Raw genomic sequence first — 26,587 nt, 5'->3', positions numbered from 1 at the left:
ATAAATAAAAATTTAAAAAATTTAAAAAAATCTTCTCAGACTACAGTGGAATAAAACTAAGTATCAACATGAAGATGAATTTTGTAAACTACACAAATACATTGAAATTACATAGGATACTCCTGAACAACCATTGTGTCAATGAAGAAATTATGAGAGCAATCAAAATATTTCTTGAAACAAATTTAAATGGAAACACATCATACTAAAACCATTTGGGATACAACTAAAGCCATGCTAAAAGAGAAGTTTATAGCAATAAACACATCAAAAAAGTAAAAAACTTTCAAATAAGCAACCTAATGACGCACCTCAAGAAACTAGAAAAGCAGCCAGGCACGGTGGCTCACGCCTGTAACCCCAGCACTTTGGGAAGCCGAGGCAGGTGAATTACCTGAGGTCAGGAGTTTGAGACCAGCCTGGCCAACATGGCAAAACTCCGTCTCTACCAAAAAATACAAAAATTAGCCGGGTGTGGTGGTGGGCGCCTGTAATCCCAGCTACTCGGGAGGCTGAGGCAGAAAAATCGTTTGAACCAGTAGGCGGAGGTTGCAGTGAGCCAAGAACAAACCAAACTCAAAATTAGCAGAATAAAAGAAAGAATAAAGATCAGGGCAAACTAAATAAAATAGAAGGGAACTCCTTTTTTTTTTTCCTTGAGACAGAGTCTCACTCTGTCACCAGGCTGGAGTGCAGTAGTGCGATCTTGGCTCATTGCAAAATCTACCTCCCGGGTTCAAGGGATTCCACTGCCTCAGCCTCACGAGTAGCTGGAACTACAGGCGTGCACCAATGCGCCCAGCTAATTTTTGTATTTTTAGTAGAAATGGGGTTACACCATGTTGGCCAGGATTGTCTTGATCTCTTGACCTCGTGATCCGCCCGCCTCAGCCTCCCAAAGTGCCGGGATTACAGGCATAAGCCGCCACGCCTGGCCAAGAAGGGAACTCTTATATGCTGTTGGTGGGAATGTAAACTGATATAACCACTGTGGAAAACAATATGGAGGTTCCTCAAAAATTTAAAAATAGAACTATCATATGATCCAGCAATCCCCATTACCTGGTATTTATCCAAAGGAAAATAAATCTGTATAACCTGCACTCACATGTTTATCGCAGCACTATTCACAGCAGCAAAGATATGGAATCAACCTAAGTGTCCATGCATGGATGAATAAATAAAGAAAATGTGGTATATATACAGAGTGAAATACTATGTGGCCATAAAAAAAAATAAAATCATGCCATTGCAGCACAGGGATGGAACTGGAGGTAATCACATTAAGTGAAATAAGCCAGGCACAGAAATTCAGATGTCACATGTTCTCACTCACATGTGGAAGCTAAAGAAACTGATTTCATGGAGATAGAGAATAGGATGATACATACCAGAGCCTGGGAAGAATGTGTGGATGGAAGCGGGGTGGATAAAGAGAGGTGGGTTAATGGGTACAAACACACAGTTAGAACAGAGGTCCCCAACTCCTGGGCCGCAGACTGGTACCAGTTCATGGCATGTGGGTGAGCATTAGGAGAGCAAGCATTATGGTCTGTGCTCCACCTCCTGTCAGATCAGTGGTGGCATTAGATTCTCACAGGAGCACCAACCCCATTACGAACTGTGCGTGTAGGGGATCTAGGTTGTGCGCTCCTTATGAGAATCTAACTAACGTCTGATGATCTGAGGTGGAAGTTTCATCCTGAAATAATCCCCCTACCAAGCCCCCCATCCACGGAAAAACTGGCTTCCACAAAACCAGTTCCTGGTGTCAAAAAGGTTGGGGCCGCTGAGTTAGAACAAGTAAGCCTCAATATTCAATAGCAGAGTAGGATGACTACAGTTAGCAACAATGTATTATCTATTTCAAAGTAGCTACAAGAAAGAACTTGAAATGTTACCAGCACATAGAAATGATAAATACTTCAGGTGATGGATACCTAAAATACCCTAACTTGATCATTACACATTCTGTGCACCTAAGAAATACAAGTACCGCATAACATGCAAAATATTTGTATCAATTTTTAAAATTGAAAAAATAGGAGAAAAATGAAAACAAATGTTAAGGTTGCTTAAATAAGTAATCACAAATCCACATGATGAAAAGTCATGCAGTTATTGAAAAGCGTATTAAAGGAGAATATCTACTATCAAGAAAATGCTCAACTAATAATGTTAAATTAATAAAAGGCTACAAAATATATTACATAGTAATCCCAAGTTTTAAAACACATCATGTACATGGAGTGTGTGTATAAAGAGGCTTAAATGATATAAAACAAGAGATTAACAGAGGGTATCTTCAGAGAACAGGGTTTTGAAATACTTTTTCTTTTTTATACTTTGTGCTATATTACCAAATAATAATTGATATTACAAGTTTCAGTTTCACCATTTACCAACTGTCAATTTCTTTGAGCATTAAATCTCCTCACCTGTGAATTAGGATAATGGTACTCACCCTGAGGAATAGTGGAAAAGTGGTAACAATGTATACAATCAACCTAAAATGTTATCTGAAAAGCATCAAGCATTATATAGTTCGCTTAATTCACCTGTCTTCTCTGTTCAATACATTTCCCTCTATAGCTTTTATAGAAAAATGCCCTAATTACAGGGTTCAGCTAGGTATTAACTGAGAATCCTCTGAAATCAATTTCTTATACCTAAAACCATGAAATCACCAAACTAAAAAAGCAGCACCTCTAAAGCAGACATTCTCCCCTAGAAACACTGTTCTCTAACCAAAATCATCAAAGAAACTTAAGATGAACACAACATATGTTCTCAAGTTACAATTTACCTGAATCACATCAGGCTTAGCAAAATATTACAAAAACCTAAAAGATCACAAGCAGTAAGACCTCAATAATAACGACGAAGTATTATTTTTAAAAATACACAATACACAAGGCAAACTGAGCAGTAATTAGAGCAGAAAACATTAGAGAAGCCCTAAATCTCATAGTTTAGCCATTTAAAATGTCAATAAGCCTGTTTCCTCATCTTTGCAATAGACTGGTGAGGAATATAAACAAATGTCAGTTGGCCTACTTTTGGAGGCTTGCTAGTGTTTTGGCTGAACAGACTCTGTGTGTGTGTGTGTGTGTGTGTGTGTGTGTGTGTGTGTGTGTGTGTGTGTGTGTGTGTGTGTGTGTATTTTAAAATTTACATCTGCATTTCTAAGAAATTATTCAAGGCTAAGGCTAAAATGATTGTCTTTCTCCAAGAGCAGGAAGGAAACAGAATATGCACAAGACTACTATAATTCTTATGAGTTATAAACTCTATTAATGTAAAAAACAGCATCAGGCCAGGCACGGAGGCTTACACCCGTAGTCCTTGTACTTTGGGAGGCCAAAGCAGGAGGATCACCTGAAGCCAGTGGTTCAAGACCAGCCGGTGCATCACAGTGGGACCCCATCTACGACCACGCCATTCCACTACAGCCTGGGCGACAGAGAGGACTCCGTAATTAGCCAGGATCACTTGAGCCCAGGAGGTCAAGACTGAAGTGAGCCATGACTGTGCCATTGTTCTCCAGCTTGGGCAACAAAGCAAAATTCTATCCCAGAAAAATAAAAAAAAAAAAGGTCAGGTGTGGCAGCTCACACTGTAATCCCAGTGCTTTGGGAGGCTAAGGCAGGAGGATCACTTGAGCCCAGGAGGTCAAGGGCTGCAGTAAGAAATGATTGTGCCACTGCACTCCAGCTTGGGCAAGAGACAGACCCTGTCTCAAAATAAAATAAAATAAAATAAAATACATCATTTGATCATAAATTGATAATTTAGGAACAACACTATAAAAAGTAGCATTCTAGATTATTCTCTATAAAATATTGAATAAATTCATTATGTGGTACCCCTTCTATGGCACATATTATTATTATGCAAGTCATTGCATGGAATGCAAATATTAGAAAAACACAGCTCCTGTCATTCCCAAAAGATAACATTGTAGTAAGCGAAACTCCATAATAAAACAGAAATTTTGTGCAAAATCTACGAAAATCAGAGACTGGCAAAGAAGAACTACTTCCTGACCATGAACAATATGGAAAATGTAATAAAATAAGAAGACGAGGCTGGGCGCGATGGCTCACGTCTCTAATCCCAGAGCTTTGGGAGGCCAAGGCAGGCATACCACAAGGTCAGGAGATCGAGACCATCCTGACTAACAAGGTGAAACCCTGTCTCTACTGAAAATACAAAAAATTAGCTCAGCGTGGTGGCGGGCGCCTGTAGTCCCAGCTACTCAGGAGGCTGAGGCAGAAGAATGGCGTGAACCCAGAAGGCAGAGCCTGCAGTGAGTGGAGATCGCGCCACTGAACCCCAGCCTGGGTGACAGAGCGAGACTCCATCTCTAAATAAATAAATAAATAAATAAATAAATAAATAAAATAAGAAGACAAATAACAATAACAAAATAAAATTTTAATTAAACTTTCAAGAAAAGTCATGATTTAAAGTTAGGCATAGTAAAATACAGAAGGATTTTCTTAGTATGAAACTAAAGATTAATAATAACCTAGTAAAGGGCTCAAATCAATGAGAAAGAATATAAACAAGTATGATATTAATGAATATAAATAGCAAAAATATGAGGATTTTCTATCCTCCCTAGTAATCAAGGATCAAAAAATTACATATGGGTACAGTGGGTCACATCTATAATCCCAGCACTGGGAGGCTGAGATGGGAGAATTGTTTGAGGCCAGGGGTTCAAGACTAGCCTGGGCAACATGGCAAGACCTCATCTCTACAAAAAATTTAAAAATTAGCCAGGCATGTTGACATGTGCCTGTAGTCCTAGCTATTCAGGAGGCTGTGGTGGGAGGATTGCTTGCGCCTAGGAGTTTCAGGCTTCAGTGAGCTAGGATCACACCACTGCATTCCAGCCCGGGCCACAAAGTGAGACTGTCTCCAAAAATAAAAATTTTTAAGTTACATATGAATAGGATTTTCTGCCATCCAGACAGGCAACGATTGAAAAGATTCATAATAGCCAGTATAGGAGAGAATAAGGAGAAATGGGATTCTCATGTATAAATGTTGGTAGACTGTCTCTAAGAGGAAATTATGCATCAAAATTGAAATACACAAGGCCAAGATGGGTGGATCACACAGTCAGGAGATCAAGACCATCCTGGCTAACATGGTGAAACCCTGTCTCTACTAAAAATACAAAAAATTAGCCGGGTGTCATGGCAGGCGCCTTTAGTCCCAGCTACTCGGGAGGCTGAGGCAGGAGAATGGCGTGAACCCGGGAGGTGGAGCTTGCAGTGAGCCAAGATCGCGCCACTGCACTCCAGCCTGGGCAACAGAGTGAGACTCTGTTTCAAAAAAAAAAAAAAAAAAAGGAAAGAAATATACACATCCTTTGAGCAATTCCCCATTAGGAGTTATCCTTAAAAAAAATTCCTTGTATTTTTTTTAAATGTACATATATGGAAGTAATAATATAACCAATAGGAAAAAAACAATTAAAATGTCCATACAATATCAATGTTAATTTTTAGCAATAATAAAAAAATACCTAAGTTCTGAAATAAAACAATGTTCACTATATATCGTTATGAAAAATATTATACACACACACACACACACCCCCTTCAGCCAATACATGTAATACATATAAAGAACCTGAACCAGTCCTGGGACATAATTATATAAGTTAGTGTTATGCATGTGTGAATAGTTAAGGGGAAAAAAACTAGAAATATATACTGTTAATATGGGCCTTCAGTACACGCTCAATATCTGAGGAAGGATGAAAAGAAAGAAGCAGTCAGGTTTATCTTTGCTAACATAGACTCACATAAATTTTCACTTCCCACATTTCAGTATTACTTCATTTTTTTAAATAATCAGTATTGTCAGTGGTTAGAATTACATGGTCCTTACTTTAAGAAATTAAAAACAGGCTGGGCACAGTGGCTCATGTCTGTAATCCCAGCACTTTGGGAGGCCGAGGCGAGTGGATCACCTGAGGTCAGGAGTTCGAGACCAGCCCAACAAATATAGAGAAACCCTGTCTCTACTAAAATTACAAAAACTAGCCGGGCGTGGTGGTGCATGCCTGTTATCCCAGCTAATCGGGAGGCTGAAGCAGGGGAATCACTTGAACCCAGAAGATGGAGGTTGTGGTGAGTCAAGATTGCGCCATTGCACTCCAGCCTGGGCAACAAAAGTGAAACTCCATCCCCAAAAAAAAAAGAAAGAAATTAAAAACATATTAAAGGAAGTGAAAGTCTCTTTTTTACTTGTATATTAAAATATACATACTGATATATTTTATTACAAAAGTGAGGTACTAAAAGCCAAAATGGCTACTTAAAGTAATGAATAAGAAAAATTTATTACTTGGAATTAATTCTAGAAGGACAGATTTGAAAGATAATTAGTAACAGTTTTTATCTGAGATAATACCAATTAATTATTCATAGCTTTCTGGAATATTGTATTGAAAAAAATCCTAAGGCAGATCTAGGTTCATTAAGAAAATAATCAATTATTATTGATAGTGGCCATGAAGAAGCAGGGATGCATAAGCTATGTTGACATGAGTAAATGCCCATTAAATACAAAGATGGTCTTCTGAGGGATACGAAAACATCCAAATCCTTCAGTTTCTCACTTTTAGTTAGGGGACAGACTTTCTACAGAAATATCTTTAGAAAGAGAACTCACTTTTTCTTCCAGGTGTTCACTTGCAAAGTATTATACAATCCAGCAACATTCAACAAGTATTTATTAATACCTTGTATAAAGCACTCTGTGAGACACTGAATACATAAAAACAGTCTGCAAATGTAGCAAACAAGAGGCAAATGAACAATTGAAGAACATTAAGTCCTATGGGAGCACGCACTACTGTCAGTGAAGAAGGAGCAAGAAGGGTTAGAAGGACATGAGTATTCTAGAAGAGGAAATAACAAATGCAGACCGGAAAGCAGGAGGATGGATCTTTTGAGGAAATAAAAGAAATTCAGTACAACTACCACAAGGGAATGTTGTTGTAATGACTAGTGAGGGGGACAGGGTAAAGATGACAGAACATGATGCTGGAAAAATGCACAGAAAGGGATTCAGTTCACAAAAGATTTATAGAACCTTGTATGCAGCAGCTCTGCTAAATTCACTGATTAATTCTAACCATTTGTTGGTTCTATTGCATTTTCTATGTACACAATCATGTTATCGATGAATAAAGACACTTTCATATCCTTCTTTCTAATCTTTATGCCTTTTTTGTTTTTCTTGCCTTATTGTAATGGCTAGGAACTACAATAAATAGAAGTGGTGACAGAAGTCATCCTGAACTCAGCAAGAAAGCATTCAATATACCAACATTGAGTATGACGCTTGGTATACATTTTTAAAATAGATAACTTTTATCATATTCAGAACTTTTTTCTATTCCTAGGTTGCTAATTTTTTTTTTTTTTAATCATAAATGGCTACTGAGATTTGGCAAAGTTTTTTTCCTACTTCTATTGAGATGATCATACAGGTTTTCTTCTTCACTCTAATACAGTAAATTACATGGATTTTCTTTTTTTTTTTTTTTTTTGAGATGGAGTCTCATACTGTCACCCTGACTGGAATGCAATGGCGCTATCTCAGCTCACTACAACCTCCACCTCCTGAGTTCAAACAGTTCTCCTGCTTCACCCTCCCGAGTAGCGGGGATTACAGGCGCCAGCCACCATGTTCGGCTAATTTTCTGTATTTTCAGTAGAGACGAGGTTTCACTATGTTGGCCATGCTGGTCTTGAACTCCTGACTTCATGATCCACCTGCCTCAGCCTCCCAAAGTGCTGGGATTACAGGCGTGAGCCACCAAGCCCAGCCCATTAATTTTCAAATGTTAGCCAACATTGTATTCCTGGAATAAATCTTACTTTGTCCTGATGTTTAATTATTTTTATGTCATTGGATTCTATTTGCCACCTATTCATACGTAAAGTATACCAAGAAAGAAGAAAGGGAGGCAAAGAAGAAAGAAGGGAGGAAGGTATTAGATATGAGAGGTATAGGGTAGAAAAACATAACAGCAGAAAATAATTTTTCAAGAGAAGTATTAGGAAGCCACACTGGAACTATCTCAAAAAAAGAATAAGAAATTAATTTTTAAAAGTTAACCAGTACAAGGGATTTAACATCCAGATAATACAAGTTATAGAAAGAGTGAACAATGAAAACTTAATGGAAGAAATCAACAACAAAAACTGAAGCCATTTCGTCAAAATACCAGACTTGCATTTTCAAATTAAAAGGGTCCAAGAAAATGTGTGAATCAAGACACAAGGCTGCAAAGTTTCAGAACATCGGGAGCAAAGCCAACATTGTATAAATTTCCGGAAAGTAAAAGAAGCCACAAAGAAAAAGGTATCAAAATGGCCTTAGACTCTTCAACATAATGTTACACCAATGCCTTTGAAATTCTGAAGTAACTTTCTTATAAACATGTATTTGTTTTCCAGCCAAATAATCAATCAAGAGTGAAGGAAGAATAAAGACAGACAATACCTCCCACACATCCTTTTTCAGAAAGCTACATATTCCACCACAACAAATTAAAGCAAAATGGGTAAAAGAGAAAAGTGGGTATTACTCTTTTCCATTACAAGTTTTATGTGATCATTTGCACGTATGACTTTGGGGGAAAAAATCTAAAAGGCTGCTCTGAAGGTAGTGAGTTCTCGATTGTTTACAGTCAGTTACGGATGGAACTCCTTGTTCTACTTTTTCCCCCCTTCTCACTACTGCACTTGACTAGTCTTTTTCAAAAATCTAAAAAATTAATCAAGTACAATAAAAGCTACACAAGTAATTTGCTTAACTCCTAACAGAAAACTTACCCATGTAAAATTATATTTTAAATCTAACAATATATTTTTAAATAAGTACATTATAGTAAAGGAAGAAATCTTTTTTAAAAAAGGAAAGTAAATTAAATCTACTTCTAAAGAAAATATTAGCAATATTAATTAGATATTTTCATGACATATTTCTGCCTTAAAAGTTCAGAAAAGATGAACATTGATAATACTCATAAACAAAATAACTTCACAAATAACAAGAAGAGGGAAAAGTCTGCATCTGTGAATTACCCACAAAGAAACAGAGCAGAGTCCTTTAGTAATAAAGTCCTCCTTGATTCCAACCATCCAAAGAGAAAGCTGGCTATTCCAAAAACCTTCTAGAAAAGGATGGTCTAGAATCTTCATTGTCAAAATATTTCACCAAATTACAAATGCAACAAAAAACAGAACAAAAGAGAGTGACATGGCATGAGAGAGCGAGAGAGAGCACGATCAACTGTGTGAGAAAGAAACAGACAGCGAAAGAGCTGAAATCAGAATATGCCATAGAGTTGAATAGCAAGGGACTGCAAGACACTGTTGCCTTGTTTCCTCCACCCTCCTCATTTCATTTAGGCAGATTTAGTTGCTAAATTAATCCCTATATTATTTACGCACAATCACAATGTCGTAAGTTTTTGAAAACATCAATCTCACAAATTTAGAGAATTAGCTGCTACAAGAAGTCTTATAAGACTTTTTTCACTTCAGGTAACTTTTTAAAATATAATAGAATTAAAATATCTTAATATCCTATTTTTAAAAAGATTTTAAAGTATCCAAACATGATTATTATGATTATGTTTTCAGTGCACATGCAAAAATAGTCTTGAGTGAACACAGGAAATGTAATGAGAGAATAATACCTTTGGAAAACTCAAAGTATTAAGGAGTCAGGAGTTATTTAGCCATCTAAAAGCAGGTTTAATACAAAGACATATTTGAATTTTTTTAATAAATACAAAACATATATACTATTTAAACACAACATTAAGAAGTATTCTCTATTACAGCAGAATTGCAAGCTTAAAAGCCCAAAACTCCACTTCTGACATAGCTGTAGATGCAGACAGCAGAGTCATCTACAACCCAGATAAAAGTGAAAACCAAGCTCTCCACGGCATAAGTATAACTGAGAAGGAGGGCAAAGGCAGGAGAACAACAGAGACTTGAGGAATACCCACAGAAGAAAGCTAAGCCAGAAACATAACAAAGGCGGCACAGTCAGCCAGGAAGGGATATGGGAAGAAGGATGCCATGAAAACCAAGAGAGAAAAGGACTTCAAGAAAGAGCCAGCAAAGGCAGAGGCTAAATCGAGATCAAAGAGGATGAAGATAAATCAAAACCACAGCAGAAAGTGAATGGCCATATTGAATTGGTTAAGATTACCTATTTCCATCTCAACTGACAGAACTAAGTTTATCTTTGGGGGAGGTGGGGAAGGGGAATGGACACTTGGAGGAAAACAGACTTTAGTTATCATTCTTGCTGTCTGTAGTCCAAGACCAACAAAAGAGAAACTCTTTTCTGAATGATTTTCTTCTTAAGGACTACACTCACCAAACTGTGGAGCAGGCAAGATTCTAGCCGCTCGAATTGGGCCATGTCGAACAGAGAAGAGCTCTTGTGCTTCCCCACTGATCTGCATGAGAGAAGAAAGAAAATATTTCAGTGGGAAAATGAAGGTCACAACAGTATTATATAAAAACAAGATCTTTCAAATTTTATAACAATATTTTGTCTGAAATATATATTACATCCACACACATTTATTGTTGCTCATACACAATTGTTGGTCACATTACTGCAAGTAATTTTAGAAAACTCTAAGAGCACACACTTGATATGAACAGAAAAAAAGGGTCTGTTCTGGAAGTCTATATTTTTTATCTTATTAAAACATTAGAAATCTGTACAGTTCCTGCACAACTGCCTTCTCTTTTGAGAACAAAACCGTAATACTACTCTGAAAATCTCACCTTAAATATTGTAGCAACTTTAACAAATATGTTGTAAATGAGAAAAAGCAATACATATTCACTTAAGTGAAAATGTGAATAATTTAGGTATACTTACGGTTAGGCAACTAATTGTCTGTTAACATTGAGTAAATCATGTAACCTCAATAAGCCTATATTCTTTCACAATCATAAAATGAAAAAGGAAAAGCTGCTAAAAAAGCCCCCAGGATACTTCTAATTTCAATATTCTGTGAACAAAAAATTCTATATATACACAACTTTTAAAAGTCATCATTTTTATTATACACTTAAATATAAACATAGCTCAAACACTATGAATATCCAAGCAATTTGAGTCATTCATTCTATTAATTCAAAAGATAAAGGGGATGTTCAGGACATTTTGTGGGGGATAAAAATTTTTTAAAAAGAAGAACAAAAGGTAAAGGGGTATGGTAATATGTGTCAAGTGTGAAAAAGGGGCCTATCATGGGGAGGGGGGAGGGGGGAGGGATTGCATTGGGAGTTATACCTGATGTAAATGATGAGTTGATGGGTGCAGCACACCAACATGGCACAAGTATACATATGTAACAAACCTGCACGTTATGCACATGTACCCTACAACTTAAAGTATAATAATAATAAATAAATTAAAAAAAGAAAAAAAAAAAACTGCTGATTGAAGCACTGAGCAGATTAAATTATAGTTAAGAATAGCTTTCCTATTTCCATCTCAACTGACAGAACTCTGAGTTTATCTTTGGGGGAGATGCGGAAGGGAGAGAGATTAAATTACTCTACATGGTACTGTAGTTCTCAAACCATTTTCATAATTGCCTAGTGTTTGATGAAATATGCAATATCAGAGAAAATGGCAACGATTATAAAACTAGTTCAAGATACAAAAGAACTTACAACCAATGTAATAAAGATATAAATTCAACAGAGGAAACATACTGATGGTATTTTTTTAAAAACAGGCCTGCCATACAAGCAGTTTAAAATATCAAAGATGTATACATTATAAAATTAGAAGTGTATAAATCTTACAATATTACTATAAATCTACAGAGCTCTCTTTTAGAGTAACTACTTTTTTAGATTTTTCAGCTTCTATCTGAATTTAAGAGCTGCAAACTATAAATATTTTTGTTTCTTATAAATGTTAAGTTGTAATAATGCCTAAATAACCATCATATTCATTTTGCTTATGATAATTACTACAAATTATTTATTAGCAAGAAATCCTTCTGTAGCACTTGGGATGCAGATGTGAAGAATGCGAGGACTAACTGTGCAACAATAGCACCACCTATCACCAACGAAACACATGAAAGCTATAAACGCATTATACCAAACTATAAGAACTTATTTACTCTACAAATTCCTTTGTAACTTTTAATTTTCAGAATAAAAACCACGGCCATTATAGTCCACATTTTATTATTATAGAACAAAGTTTAAAATTTAGAAAAAGTCTTAAAAGGTTATTTGTTCAACTTGCCTGCAATGTAGTATCACACATTCTCTGAAATCTAAAAATTACAGTCTTTTTTATTTTAAGTATATGTATGCTAAAAAGTGTAACACTAATGTAATCTAATTATATTACAGATTTGTTATTGGCTATTTCCACCTACCTTTTAAATTTTTAACAATAGCCAAAAGAATAAAAACACTGCCAAGCCATTTACATTTTAAAAATAAATTATTGTAACAGATAAGTGTTACCCAATATACGTGTGATTTCTATTAATAAAATAAACAATATATTTTAAAATAATACCACAGAACTTACATTGAAATTATATTTCAAGTAATGAAAAATACTTCTCATTTTACACTTACAATAAATGATAGTATTCTAAAACAAAATCCACCACTCTATACTATTATTTCCATATGCCAGAGTTCTAGTATTTAGCTTTTGGTCCTATCAAATAAAATCTTTATGTTAAAGAAGTGTAACCATATTTAAAGAAGCTGCTATACTCAATTATTCAAAAAAAAGAATAAAACAAATCTGTCTTAGCATACTCACAATATGATAAAAGTTTGCTATCACTGTATTTAATACACATTTTGACATATACATAATACATATTTTGACATCAAAAAACATTTTGAAACCTGAATACACAATACTTTTCAGCAAAACAGCTTTGAAAACAAACCTAAATGCCCCATTCTAAGCTTCTATCTTAAATCCCTCCTTACACATAAGGCAACAGGTGAGGGGGAGAAAAAACATTTGGACTGATTATAAAATGCATCCCCACATTCACTGTCCATTCTTCATTACCTCTAAGGTCCCAGGATCTGTGTTTAATTATAACTCAGGGGTGGGGGTTGGGGGGAGCAGAGGAAACATTGTGTCACATTTATAGATATTTCTGAATATATTAAAATCAGGATTGTACAACCTACTGAAATTAGAAACATAATTCTAAACTATCCTATGTGAATCACAAAATGTCAAACTTCCTCGAGGAGAGAACTCTCCAAATAGTCTGTGGGAATTCTACATTAGAGTACCATTTCAGAACAGAAACAGTGTCAACAAAGTTTTTACAGATATGATGCATACATTTCAGAAAGAACACACAGAGGATGGTTAGTCTTCACAGATTCTGCTTTAGCTATCTTTCTGAATAATAATTTTATACATTATGTTCACTGATAATTTTCCCTTCAAATAAGTGCCAAAACTGATTTTTTTTATAGGCTGTCAAGAGTGATTTTTTAGGTTTTAAGAAGAGACCTCATTAAAAATGGCAAGGAATCTCAAAGATAAGGATTTTCTAGATCCTGAAAAGACGTATACTAAACTGTAAGTTCACTTTTAAACCAACGATAGCAATAAATACAAGAGTAGAACTAGGAGGAAGGCGAGTACCAAGCAGTATTCCAGCTTCCTGGCAACTGTGGTAACTTGGGGAGAGGAGCGAACAGGGAGAAAGCCTCTCCAAGAGCTCCTCATGGTCTCTGCCTTTGTTCTTACTGGCATTTTAATTTCTGATGACAGACTTTTGTTGTTTGGGGCATAAACCGGACGTACCAGTTTGGAGGCACAATAAGGAGAACAAAGAATGATTTGTTCACACTGTAGGAAAAAAAATCTTTTCCAACCATAGAAAATAGCTTTCGCATGGTGAAAATATGCAAATTACATACCAAACCAAAAAAGGGGTGGGGGTAGTACAAGTTTAGAATCTCACAACTCAATCTAAGGCAAAAGGAAATTACAACAGCTAAGACAATAATATATACACAGAAAAGGCTATACAAGTTCTGGGTGAGCTGTAGAAGTGCTTTTAGAGAATTCTAAAAGCAAATGAAGGTTTTCTTGCCCTCAGAATCAAACTTACTTCTAAACTTCTGATGACTTTTCATAGACTATCTAACTATAATATAGAAAATTCAAATACCAAAGACAATAAAAATACTGCTTTATAATGCTGCATTATTAGGACAAGAGTAAACATTCACATCCCCACTTTTCCCTATAGATACTGGTTAAATGGATGTTCGTGATCTGCAAATGATATTTTTTTTAGCAAACTTTATCAAAAGGTAACAAACATAGAAAAAATACACACATCCTAAGTATATGTAAAATATGAATTTGAAATGTTAATACACCTCTGAACCAAGAGACATCAAGAAACAGAATATTACGGATACTCAGAAGGTCCTGCTACATCTCTTTTCAGTCATAATCCCAACTCACAACTGATTTCTATTACTTTAAGTTCTACTTGTTCATCTTAATGTAAATGGGTTCCCACAATATGTACCCTTGGGAATGGCTTCTTTCACACATTACTATGCTTATGAAATTAATTCATGTTGTTGCATGGAATCGTAGTTTTATTCCTATTGCTATATAGATTTCCATTGTATGAAAATATTATAAATTTTTTTTTTTGAGACAGAGTCTTGCTGTCGCCCAGGCTGGAGTGCAGAGGTGTGATCTCAGCTCACTGCAAGCTCTGCTCCTGGGTTCACACCATTCTCACGCCTCAGCCTCCCGAGTAGCTGGGACTACAGGCGCCCACCACCATGCCCAGATAATTTTTTGCATTTTCAGTAGAGATGAGGTTTCACCGTGTTAGCCAGGATGGTCTCGATCTCCTGACCTTGTGATCCGCCCGCCTTGGCCTCCCAAAGTGCTGGGATTACAGGCATGAGCCAGTGTGCCTGGCCGAAAATATTACAATTTTATCTATTGTGCTGTTCATGGACCTCTGAGTTGTTTTTACTTTTTTACTTCTAGTTTTTAGCTCGTAAGATGTCAAGGAAGTCAGGCACAGTAGCTCATGCCTATAATCCCAGCACTTCGGGAGGCCAAGGTGGGTGGATCACCTGAGGTCATGAGTTCAAGACCAGCCTGGCCAACATGGTGAAAAGCCGTCTCTACTAAAAATACAAAAATTAGCCAGGCAAGGTGGCACACACCTGTAGTCCAGCTACTCGGGAGGCTGAGGTAGGAGGATTGCTTGAACCCAGGAGGCGGAGGTTGCAGTGAGCTGAGATTGTACCATTGCACTCCAGCCTAGGCAACAGAGCAAGACTCAGTCTCAAAAAAAAAAAAAAGATGTCAAGGAAAATTGTGAAAGATTTTGAAATGCTGAACAGATTATTTTGTGTTCTGTGTGTTTTTACTATGGATTACCAAGAGCTCTCTAGCAGACCCTTTGGGGTTATCTGATTCCATAGGGGATCCACACTTTGTTTTTGACTGGGCTACTGTACAATACTCTGAGCTGTCGAAAACTGATAGTAATGCAATTGATTCTTGTGCACAGAAATGCAAATGAATTTTGTCTGGTAGAGACACAAGTGAATTCCACTCTGTAGAAAAGATTCCAAACAGTACATTTTAGTGCCAACAGAATATTAATCAAGCTTGTAGCTATTAGAAAATTTATTTCAATATTCCTAATTGCTTCTCTGCGATATTCACCTTCTCCTTTGAACCAGCTATAATAACATCCCAAATCCCTAATCAATGAGTTAAAAAATGCAGGATATCTGTCCCTTATACAGTTGTATGAGAATCACTGTTTTACCATTTTGAAAACAACATAATAAAGAATACTAATATAAACATTCTCACAAATGTATTTTAGTAAACATGTATATGTATTTCTCTTGGACATACATCTAGTAGAGTAACTACTTCTGTATATTAGGGTAGGCACATGTGCATCTTTTGTAGATTTTAACAAAATTGTTTTCCAATGTGATTGTACCAATTTACACTTCCACCAGCAATGTACAAGAGTTCTATCTGCTCCACATCCTAGCCAATATTTAGTGTCAGCCATTCTGGTAGGTGTCCAAAAATTATGGATTTAAATCAACAGACGTATGGTAACTGAAACAAATAAATCTGTCTCCAATGGATATGTAATGCTGCCTCAAAGTAACTATATAAATAGTCTATTATAATGGCCCTCCATGAGGGCAGATGATGTAAGACTTTTGTCCTGAAGGACCACAGATAGGTATGATAGTACAGAATATTAATGAGATTCAAGGACTCAATTAAGCAGCTCTTGGAATAAATAGAGTTTTTTTGTAATAATGAAATTCATATCTTAATTCCAAATACAATAATGACCAATCCTTCCCTCAAACTAAGGTGCAATGATTAGGTTCTAGCAACACAATGTCCTTCAAAGCTGAAATGCACTGATTTGTAAAAATTCAGACTTCCAGTTTCCAGGCCAAAACATGGAGCTCAGAAGACTTCACTTAGATCTGACCACAAGTAAAAAGCTGAACAGCTCTTCTCACATCCGTCAGAAAGATGACATCATAGAGCAAACGGCTACCCCAAAAATTGGAGAGACAGACAGGCAGATACAGAGAATCACAATTTATCAGGGCAGAAATCCACAAGCAAGAACCTTCTCAGGAATCAGTACTAAGGTAGGAACACATAAACTGTGATTCACAAATTTCTAGAGGCTCAATGTAGACAAGACATTGTAAAATGTAAAAATTAAAAATTGTAAAAAGTAAAAATTCCAGGGGACCCAGACCTGGGGGCCCTCACACTGATGTGTTTTACCTCCAGGAGCTCCACCAGGCCCTAACAGCCAATACTGAATAAAAATCCCCTAGAACCTCTGGTAGTGGGTGTGAAAATGGAACCATCTTGAAATATGCCAGACCAGATCTTTCTGTTCTTAACAAAGCCTGCCCTCAACAGAAACTACTTTATGAGAGCCTAACTTGCTGGGGTTATATCAGAGTTTAACCTACCTGGGGAAAAATACCCAACTCCAATCTCCTCTTACCCTTCTGTCTCACCCGAGGGTGTTAAAAAACACACCACACACACACTCAAAAAAATAATGAGAAACAAAGGACTAAAACTTACCCACAGGACTGTAGAATGCTTTCCCTCCCCACACACTGCCACTCAGTTACTAACATTCCATTTACCATAGTTCCTTTTACCCAATATATCATATCTTTTTTTTTTTTTTTTTTTTTTTTTTTTTGAGACAGGGTCTCACTCTGTCACCCAGGCTGGAGTGTAGTAGCATGATCTCAGCTCACTGCTACCTCGGCCCCCCTGGGCTCAAGTGATTTTCCCACCTCAGCTTCTCAAGTAGCTGGGACTACCAGTGCCCACCACCATGCCCAGCTGAATTTTTTTGTATGTTTTTGTAGAGATGAGGTTTTACCATATTGCCCAGGCTAGTCTTGAACTCCTGGCCTCAGTGATCCACCCGCCTCACCCTCCCAAATTGCTGGAATTACAGGTGTGAGCCACCACACATGGACCATATCTTCCTTTTAACAAAAAATTAGAAAGCATACTAAAAAGCAAACAATACAATCTGAAGAGACTAAATAAGCATCAGAACCAGAATCAGAACTGGTAAGCTCAGAGAATAGCAGGCGGGATAAATGCCCCAAAAAACCCTACACCAAGGCATACCATTTTCAAATTTCAAACAAATCAAAGATAAAGAAAAAATCTTGAAAGACACCAGAGGAAAAAATCCCTACTTATAGAAGAGCAAGGATAAGAATTACATTGCCTTCTCCTCATAAACGATGCAAGCAAGAAGAGAATGAAGCACTTAGAGTGTTGTGTGAAAAAAAAAAAAAAAAAAAAAAACAGTAACCTCTAATTCTGCATCCTGAAAAATCACCCTTCAAAAACAAAAGACAAAAACTTTCTCAGACAAACAGGAACCGAGGGAATTTGTTGCTGGCAGACCTGCCTTGCAAGAAATGTTAAAAGATGTTCCGCAGAGAAAAAGGAAACAATATAGGTCAGAAACTCACATTTACATAAGGAAAGAAAAACATCAGAGAAGAGTAAGTGAAGGTAAAATAAAACTTATTTTTCTTTCCTATTTTTTTTCAGACAGAGTTTTGCTCTTGCCGCCCAGGCTAGAGTACAATGGCGCAATCTCAGCTCACTGCAACCTCTGCCTCCCGAGTTCAAGTGATTCTCCTGCCACAGCCTCCTAAGTAGCAGGTATTACAGGCACCTGCCACTATGCCTGGCTGATTTTTGTAGTTTTGGTAGAGACAGGGTTTCACCACATTGACCAGGCTGGTCTCGAACTCCTGACCTCAGGTGATCCACCCGCCTCGGCCTCCCAAAGTGCTGGGATTATAGGCGTGAGCCACCATGCCCGGCTGAAAACTTATTTTTCTTATTAATTTATTTATAAATAACAGTTTGTTCAAATTAATAGCAACAATGTACTCAATTATGCATGTGTATGTATATATGTTTGGTATTGTGTGTGTATATATATGCGCTTATACATATGTGAAATAAATGACAGCAATGATACAAGAAACAAGAGAGGATTAGGAATAGTTTGTGAATATTAGGTATCGCACTACCCATGAAGCAGTATAGTGTTATATGAAAGCAGACTTGCATTGGTTGTAAATGTATTGCAAACTCCAGGACAATCACTAAAAGAAGTTTAAAATGTAGTAAAAATGATATGCTAAGAAAGGTAAGAAACAACATCATATAAAATGCTCAATTAAACTAAAAAGACAGCAAAAGTGTGGAAGATAAAAAAAAAAAGCTACAATAAAAAAATAAAATTTGCCAACCATGATGGCTTGCTACATGGAAGGCTGAGGCAGGAGGATCAATTAAGCCCAGGAGTTCGAGGCTACAGTGAGCTACATTCATGCCACTGCACTCCAGCCTGGGCAGAAAATCAAGACCCTTTCACTAGAAAAAATTTTTAAAAATACAAAAATAAAAATAAAAACAAGGGCCAACAAATAGGAACAAATATGGTAGTTATTTATCCATCTATATCAATAATCACGTTAAACATCAATGGTCTAAATATGTCAATTAAACAACAGAGATTGTGAAAATGGGTTAAAACACAAGACCCAACTGTATGTTGTATAGAAGAAATCCACTTTAAATATAAAAACAGGGATTAAAAGTAACAGGGTGTAGGAAGAAATACCATGCTAACACTAATTGAAAGAAAGCAACCACAGTTACATTAACTTCAGAAAGCAGATTTCAGGGCAAAGAAAGTTGTCAGGGAAAAAGAGGGATATTACATAATGATAAAGGGGTCAATACTCCAAGAAGACTTAATTGGTGCTTACTACATATGTGCCTAACAACACAGCACCAAAATACATGAAGCAAAAATTGATAGAATTGTAAAGAGAAAGAGATGAATCCACTATTAAAGACTCTAACACCCCTCTATCTGAAATGAACAGATCCAGCAGCCAGAAAAGCACAAAAGGACATAGCTGAACTCAACAGCACCATCGGTAAACTGGATATAATTGACATCTATAAACTACTTCTGAACAGTAATACAATAAACATTCTTCAGGCAGACATGGAACATTCACTAAGACAGGGCATCTTCTGGACCACAAAACACACCTTAACAAATTTAAAAGAACAGGCTGGGCACAGTGGCTGACGCCTGTAATCCCAGCACTTTGGGAGGCCAAGGCAGGTGGATTACCTGAGGTCAGGAGTTTGAGACCACCCTGGCCAACACGGTGAAACCCCATCTCTATTAAAAATGCAAAAAGTAGCCAGGTGTGGTGATGCACGCTTGTAATCCCAGCTACTCGGGAGGCTGAGGCAGGAGAATCGCTTGAACCCAAGAGGCAGGGGTTGTAGTGAGCCAAGGTTGCACCATTGCACTCCAGCCTGGGCAACAAGAGTGAGATTCCATCTCAAAAAAAATAAAATATAATAAAATAAATAAAAAATAAAAGAACAGGCCGGGCGCAGTGGCTCAAGCCTGTAATCCCAGCACTTTGGGAGGCCGAGACAGGCAGATCACGACGTCAGGAGATCGAGATCATCCTGGCTAACACAGTGAAACCCCATCTCTATTAAAAATACAAAAAACCAGCCAGGCGAGGTGACGGGCGCCTGTAGTCCCAGCTACTCGGGAGGCTGAGGCAGGAGAATGGCGTAAACCCGGGAGGCGGAGCTTGCAGTAAGCTGAGATCCGGCCACTGCACTCCAGCCTGGGCAACAGAGCGAGACTCTGTCTCAAAAATAAATAAATAAATAAATAAAAGAACAGAAATCATTCAATGACCACAATAGAATTATCAAAGTAGAAATTAAAAATAGAAAGATAGCTGAAAAATAACCAAGTATTTGAAGATTAAACAACATAATTCTAAATAGCACACAGGTAAAAGAAGAAAGCTCCAGAGAAATGTTTAAATATGTTTAACTAATGAAAATGAAAATACAATTTATCAAAATTTGTGAAATGCAGTGAAAGCAGTGCATAGAGGGAAATCTGTAACACTGACTGAATATATTAGAAAACAAGAAAGATCTAAAATTAAAAATCTAATCTTCCACCTTACAAAGCTAGAAAAAGAAGAGCAAATTGAATCCAAAGTAAGTGGAAGAAAATAAATAATATAAAATAGAACAGAAATCAATGAAATTGAAAACAGAAAATCAACAGAGAAAACCAATGAAACCAAAAACTGGTTCTTTGAAATGATGAATAAAATTAAGACTCTAGCCAAGCTAATTGAAAAAGAAACAGAGAAGGCACAAACTACTACTATTAGAAATGAAAGATGGGAGGCTGAGCGCAGTGCCTCATGCCTGTAATCCCAGCACTTTGGGACGCCGAGGCAGGTGAATCATGTGAGGTCAGGAGTTCAAGACCAGCCTGGCCAACATGGCGAAACCCTGTCTTTACCAAAAATACAAAAATCAGCCAGGCGTGGTGGTGTGTGCCTGTAATTCCAGCTACTCAGGAGTCTGAAGCAAGAGAATCGCTTGAACCTGGGAGGCAGCGGTTGCAATGAGACAAGATCGCACCATTGCACTCCAGCCTCAGCAACAGAGGGAGACTTGGTGTCACAAATGCGGAGGGGAGATGAGGGGAGGGGAGGGGAAGGGAGACGAGGGAAGGGGAGGGGAGGGGAGGGGAGGGGAGGGGAGGGGAGGGAGGGGAGGGGAGGGAAGGGAAGGGAAGGGAAGGAAGGAAAGAGGGGAGATCACTAAAGATCCCATGGACATTAAAAGGATAATAAAGGAACATTACAAATAACTCTATGCCATGAGTTTGATAACCTAGATGAAATGGACCAAACCCTTGAAAGACACAATCTGCCAAAATGCACACAACAATAAACAGACAACCTGAATAGGTCTACACCTATTAAAGAAATTGACCCAGTAATTAATAATCTTCCAAAATAGAAAGCACCCAGGACCAGATGAATTCACTGGTGAATTCTACCATACATTTAAGAAAGAAATAATACCAATTCTTTATCATCTCTTTGGAAGACAGAAGCATAGAGAATGCTTCCTAAATCAGTTTAGGAGACCTCTATTACTCTAACACCAGAACCACAAAAAAGACGTTAGGTTATGTGTGGCGGCTCACGCCTGTAATCCCAGCACTTTGGGAGGCTTCGGTGGGTGGATTACTTGAAGCCAGAAGTGCGAGACCAGCCTGGCCAATGTGGAGAAACCCTGTCTCTGCTAAAAACACAAAAAAATTAGCTGGGCATGGTGGCACATGCCTGTAAGAAAAAAAAAAAAAAATTACAAGAAACCTATAGATCAATATCTCTCATGAACATAGATGTGAAAATCCTCAACAAAATACTAGCAAATCAAACCCAACAATGTATAGTAAGAATTATAGGCTGGGCACGGTGGCTCACTACTGTAATCCAAGCACTTTGGGAGGCCAAGGCAGGAGGATCGCTTGAGTCCAGGAGTTTGAGGTTAACAGTGAGCTATGATTGCAACACTGCACTCCAGCCTGGGTGATGAAGTGAGACCCTATCTCTGAAAATAAAATAAAATAAAGAACCAAGTGGAATTCATACCAGGTATGCAAAGCTGGTTCAACATTCAAAAAATGTTGAATGGCTCACTTAATGTAGTAGCTCACTTACCCTCACTTAATGGCTTATTAAGCCATTCAATGTAGTCCCAATGTACATTCAATGTAGTCCCAATCAAAATCAAAGCAAGTTATTCTGTAGCTACTAACAAATCAATTCTAAAGTTTCTACGGAGAGGTAAAAAATTCAGAATAGCCAACTAAATACTGAAGGAGAAAACAAAGTCAGAACACTGATGCTGTCTGATTTCAAGACTTACTTTAAAGCTACAGTAACCAAAACAGTGTAGTATTGGTGAAAGACTAGATCATTAGATCAGTGGGACAGAACAAAGAGTTCACAAATAGACCTACGTAAACAGAGTCAATTGATCTTTGACATAATAGCACAGATAATACAACGGAGCCAAGACAGTCTTTTCAACAAATAGTGCTGAAAAAACTGGACATCCACATGCAATAAAATGAATGTAGATACAGACCTTATACCCTTCACAAAAATTAACTCCAAATGGATTACAGACCTAAATGTAAAACATGAAACTCTAAAACTCAAAAAATAATATAGGAGTCTGGGCACAGTGGTTCACACTTGTAATCCCAGCACTTTGGGAGGCTGAAGTGGGAGGACTGCTTGAGGCCAAGAGTTCAACACCAGTCTGGGCAACATAGCAAGACTCTATCTCTACTAAAAATTTAAAAATTAACTGGGTGTGGTAGTGTGCACCTGTCGCCCTAGCTACTCAGGAAGCTAAAACAGGAGGACCACTTGAGCGCCCGGAGTTTAAAGCTGTAGTGAGCTAGGATCGCATTACTGGGTAATAAAAGCCTAAGTAGTAGAGCAAAACTCTAGCCTGGGGATTAGAGCAAGACTTTGTCTCTAAAACTAAATAAGTAACAAAGGAGAAAACCTAGATGATACTGGGTATAGTGATGACTTTTTTGATACACCAAAAACACCATCTATGTAAGAAAAAAATAAGCTAGACTTGGTTAAAATTTAAAACTTCTACACTCCAAAAGACATTGTCAAGAGAATAAGCCAAGCCATAAACTGAGAAAACATTTGCAAAAGACACATCTGATAAAGTACTGTTATATAATATATACAAAGAACTTTTAAAACTCAACAATAAGAAAACAATCTGATTTTTTTTTTTTTTTTTTTTTTGGGGGGGGGACAGGGTCTGGTTCTGTCACCCAGGCTAGACTGCAGTAGAATGACCAATGCTTACTACAGCCTCAACTTCCTGGGCTCAAGCATTTCTCCTACCTTAGCCTCCCAAATAGCTGGGACCACGGGTACATGCCACCATGCCCAGCTAACTTTTCTAAAATTTTTTTGTAGAGGCGGGGGTCTCACAAAGTTGCCCAGGCTGGTCTCAAACTCCTGGGCTCAAGCAATCATCTCACCTCAGCCTCTTAAAGTGCTAGGAATATAGACATGAGCTACCACACTCAACTAAACATACAGTATTTAAAATTGGCCACTAGACATAGAAGATGATAGGAAAAGAATGCCTCATGTTTATCTTGAGTGCATTTTGCCTTTCTGTCAAAAATACCTTTCATGTCAAGAGTCTTCTGAATTAGTAACTGCTCTAATTTCACCTGGGAAGACAGCCAGCAAGAGCAGCCAATACCTGAGACCCTGGACATTTTAGTCTTATTCCAAAAATCATGTCCTAGCACAATGCAAAATATGAAAAATACACCAGATCATCTGTTATAAATTTTACCAATCAACAAAATCAATGATTCTAACAGTCCAGTAGAAAAGAAAATGGACTATGTTTATTAGCTATATAAATATGCTATATCTGTGTTTGGTTTTAAAGTAATGTTAATAACATATTTATCTAACCAGGCAACAATAAATAACTTGTATATTTGTATATATATAAATGTATAGTTGTATATTTCATAGTATGTAATAATTGGCACTCAATAAATGATAGTTAATCCAAAGAGATGCTTGTTGAATGAACTGATGAATGAATGATTCAGTCTATATTGGTCTCACTATTCTACCTCAATGTTATTCGGCATAATATACCTTTACTCTCTTGTTCTCAAAGCATGCTATTAATATTTAACACATAGAAATGTGTTAAAATACCATATTGAAGAATACATTTTGGTACAGCTCAGTGCTCAGGTCTTATTTATTTATTTGTTTGTTTATTTATTTATTTATTTTTGAGATGATGCCTCCCTCTGTCGCCAGGCTGGAGTGCAGTGGCGCGATCTTGGCTCACTGCAACTTCCGCCTCCTGGATTCAAGCAATTCTCCTGCCTCAGCCTCCTGAGTAGCTGAGATTACAGGCATGCACCACCATGCCCAGCTAATTTTTGTATTTTCAGTAGACACGGGGTTTCACCATGTTGGCCAGGATGGTCTTGATCTCTTGACCTCGTGATCCGCCTGCCTCGGCCTCCCATAGTGCTGGGATTACAGGTGTGAGCCACTGACTGTACCAGCCCAGTTCTTGAACTCACTAATACTTTATATCTTCCTATGATTTTCAGCCTTGGAGAAAAGAACTACTACCAAGGTGGTAAGCAGCATCTCATCTATGCAACAGGTTTTATCACACTAGTCTTCATAATCCCATTCAAGATCAAGCCAGTCTCCACCCACTCTAACTTTTATGTATTTATATGTTTTTACTTGCAACTTGTTTTCTTTGCTACCAGCGATCTAAAAATAGCCCATTTAAACATACAAATGTAGAGCTATCAATCTTTTCTAATTGTTTCACATGTACTAACCATATGGACACAACTGAAGATCTGTAGTTAAAAAGATCCGTAGTTTTAAAAGCTAAAAAGTAACACCAATAAAATTCTATTGGGGAGAAAAAGTTAATCTAAGGACTACAGTTATTAATAATGTGTCAATATAAGCTCATCAATTGTACTAAATGTACTACACTAATGCAAATGTTAATAGTTGAAAATAGGAGGGCTGGCCGGGCGTGGTGGTTCACGCCTATAATCCCAGCACTTTGGGAGGCCGAGGTGGGTGGATCACCTGAGGTTAGGAGTTTGAGACCAGCCTGGCTAACATGGTGAAACCCCATCTCTACTAAAAATATAAAAATTAGCGGGGCGTGGTGGCAAGCACCTGTAATCCCAGCTACTTGGGAGGCTGAGGTGGGAGAATCGCTTGAACCTGGAAGGTAGTGGTTGCAGTGAGCCGAGATTGTACCACTGCACTCCAGCCTGGGCGAGAGAGACTGCCTCAAAAAAGAAAAAAAAAAAAAAAAAAAAAAAAAAAGAAGGAAGGTGATAAGCGGATACATGAGAGGTGTCTGTATTTTCACCTCAATTTTTTTGTAAACCTAAAGCTACTCAAAAAAATAAAGCCTATTAGTTTAAACACATATAGAAAATGTAAAAATCCCACAAATAAATGTTAATTTCCCTAATAGGAAGAAAAAAGAAAACAAGGATAAAAGGTAAAAATATAGAGATTAGAGAAAGGAAGTCTTCTACTAAGGAATTCAGTTCCTAAAGCAACAAAAACACCTCACATAATCCATTTAAATATACACATGAAGGCCAGGAGTGGTGGCTCATGCCTGCAATCCCAGCACTTTGGAAGGGCGAGGTGGGCAGATCACCTGAAGTCTGGAGTTTGAGACCAGCCTGGCCAACATGGCGAAACCCCATCTCTACTAAAAATACAAAACTTAGCTGGGCATGATGGCACATGCCTGTAATCCCAGCTACTCGGGAGGCTGAGGCACAAGAATTGTTTGAACTGGGAGGCAGAGGTTGCAGTAAGCCAAGATTATGCCACTGCAGTCAAGCCTGGGCGACAGAGCAAGACTTTGTCTCAATAAATATATAAATAAATAAATAAATAAGCAAGCAAACACATGTATAGTTATCAGTTTGCTAATTATTTCACATGTGCTAAGCATACAGATACAACTGGAAGGAATTAAGTTCTTTAAAAACTTCTTTTTATAGTTTTTGTAACTTAAAAATTAATAACAATAATTTACTTTTAATTAGGGAGAAATTGTAAAAACGTAAAGGAGAATGTCAGAGGCATGGTAGGTATCATCTTATACTAAGGAATTCAGTTAAGAAACAACAAAAAGAACTCACCAAGTTACATGAGTGGCCACAGTAACTACAGAGCCAGCTCTACTGAAAGCTGAGAGTCTCTCTCTCAAATCACCCTGTAAGCCAATTTGATAATATATTTTCAATTTATAGATAAGGAAACAAAGAAAATGCTGCCAAAAATAACCAGCCCAAAGAGGCATCAGAATCTCCTATAAATACACTACATGCAAAATAGTTCTTAAACTCGGGTCTTTTTTTCTCTAACAAGTCATTGTCAGTGTTATT

The 26,587-nt window shown here is 37.3% G+C and overlaps 1 protein-coding gene across 15 annotated transcripts in view; it reads right to left on the bottom strand.

The window, feature by feature from the left end:
- The window catches only part of LOC105476856 (BCAS3 microtubule associated cell migration factor), a 710,244-nt gene that overhangs the window by 634,099 nt on the left and 49,558 nt on the right, over positions 1 to 26,587 (bottom strand). For all 15 annotated transcript variants that reach the window (XM_071082810.1, XM_071082809.1, XM_071082814.1 and 12 more), the window contains exon 6: positions 10,432 to 10,513. In XM_071082810.1, the coding sequence (XP_070938911.1) occupies positions 10,432 to 10,513 (82 nt within the window). The remainder of the gene's footprint in view (positions 1 to 10,431; positions 10,514 to 26,587) is intronic.

This window comes from Macaca nemestrina, chromosome 17 (assembly GCF_043159975.1).
Source record: "Macaca nemestrina isolate mMacNem1 chromosome 17, mMacNem.hap1, whole genome shotgun sequence".
Taxonomy (NCBI): domain Eukaryota; kingdom Metazoa; phylum Chordata; class Mammalia; order Primates; family Cercopithecidae; genus Macaca; species Macaca nemestrina.
Note: the sequence above shows the minus strand (reverse complement) of the source record. Positions and strands in the feature narration are given on the sequence as shown.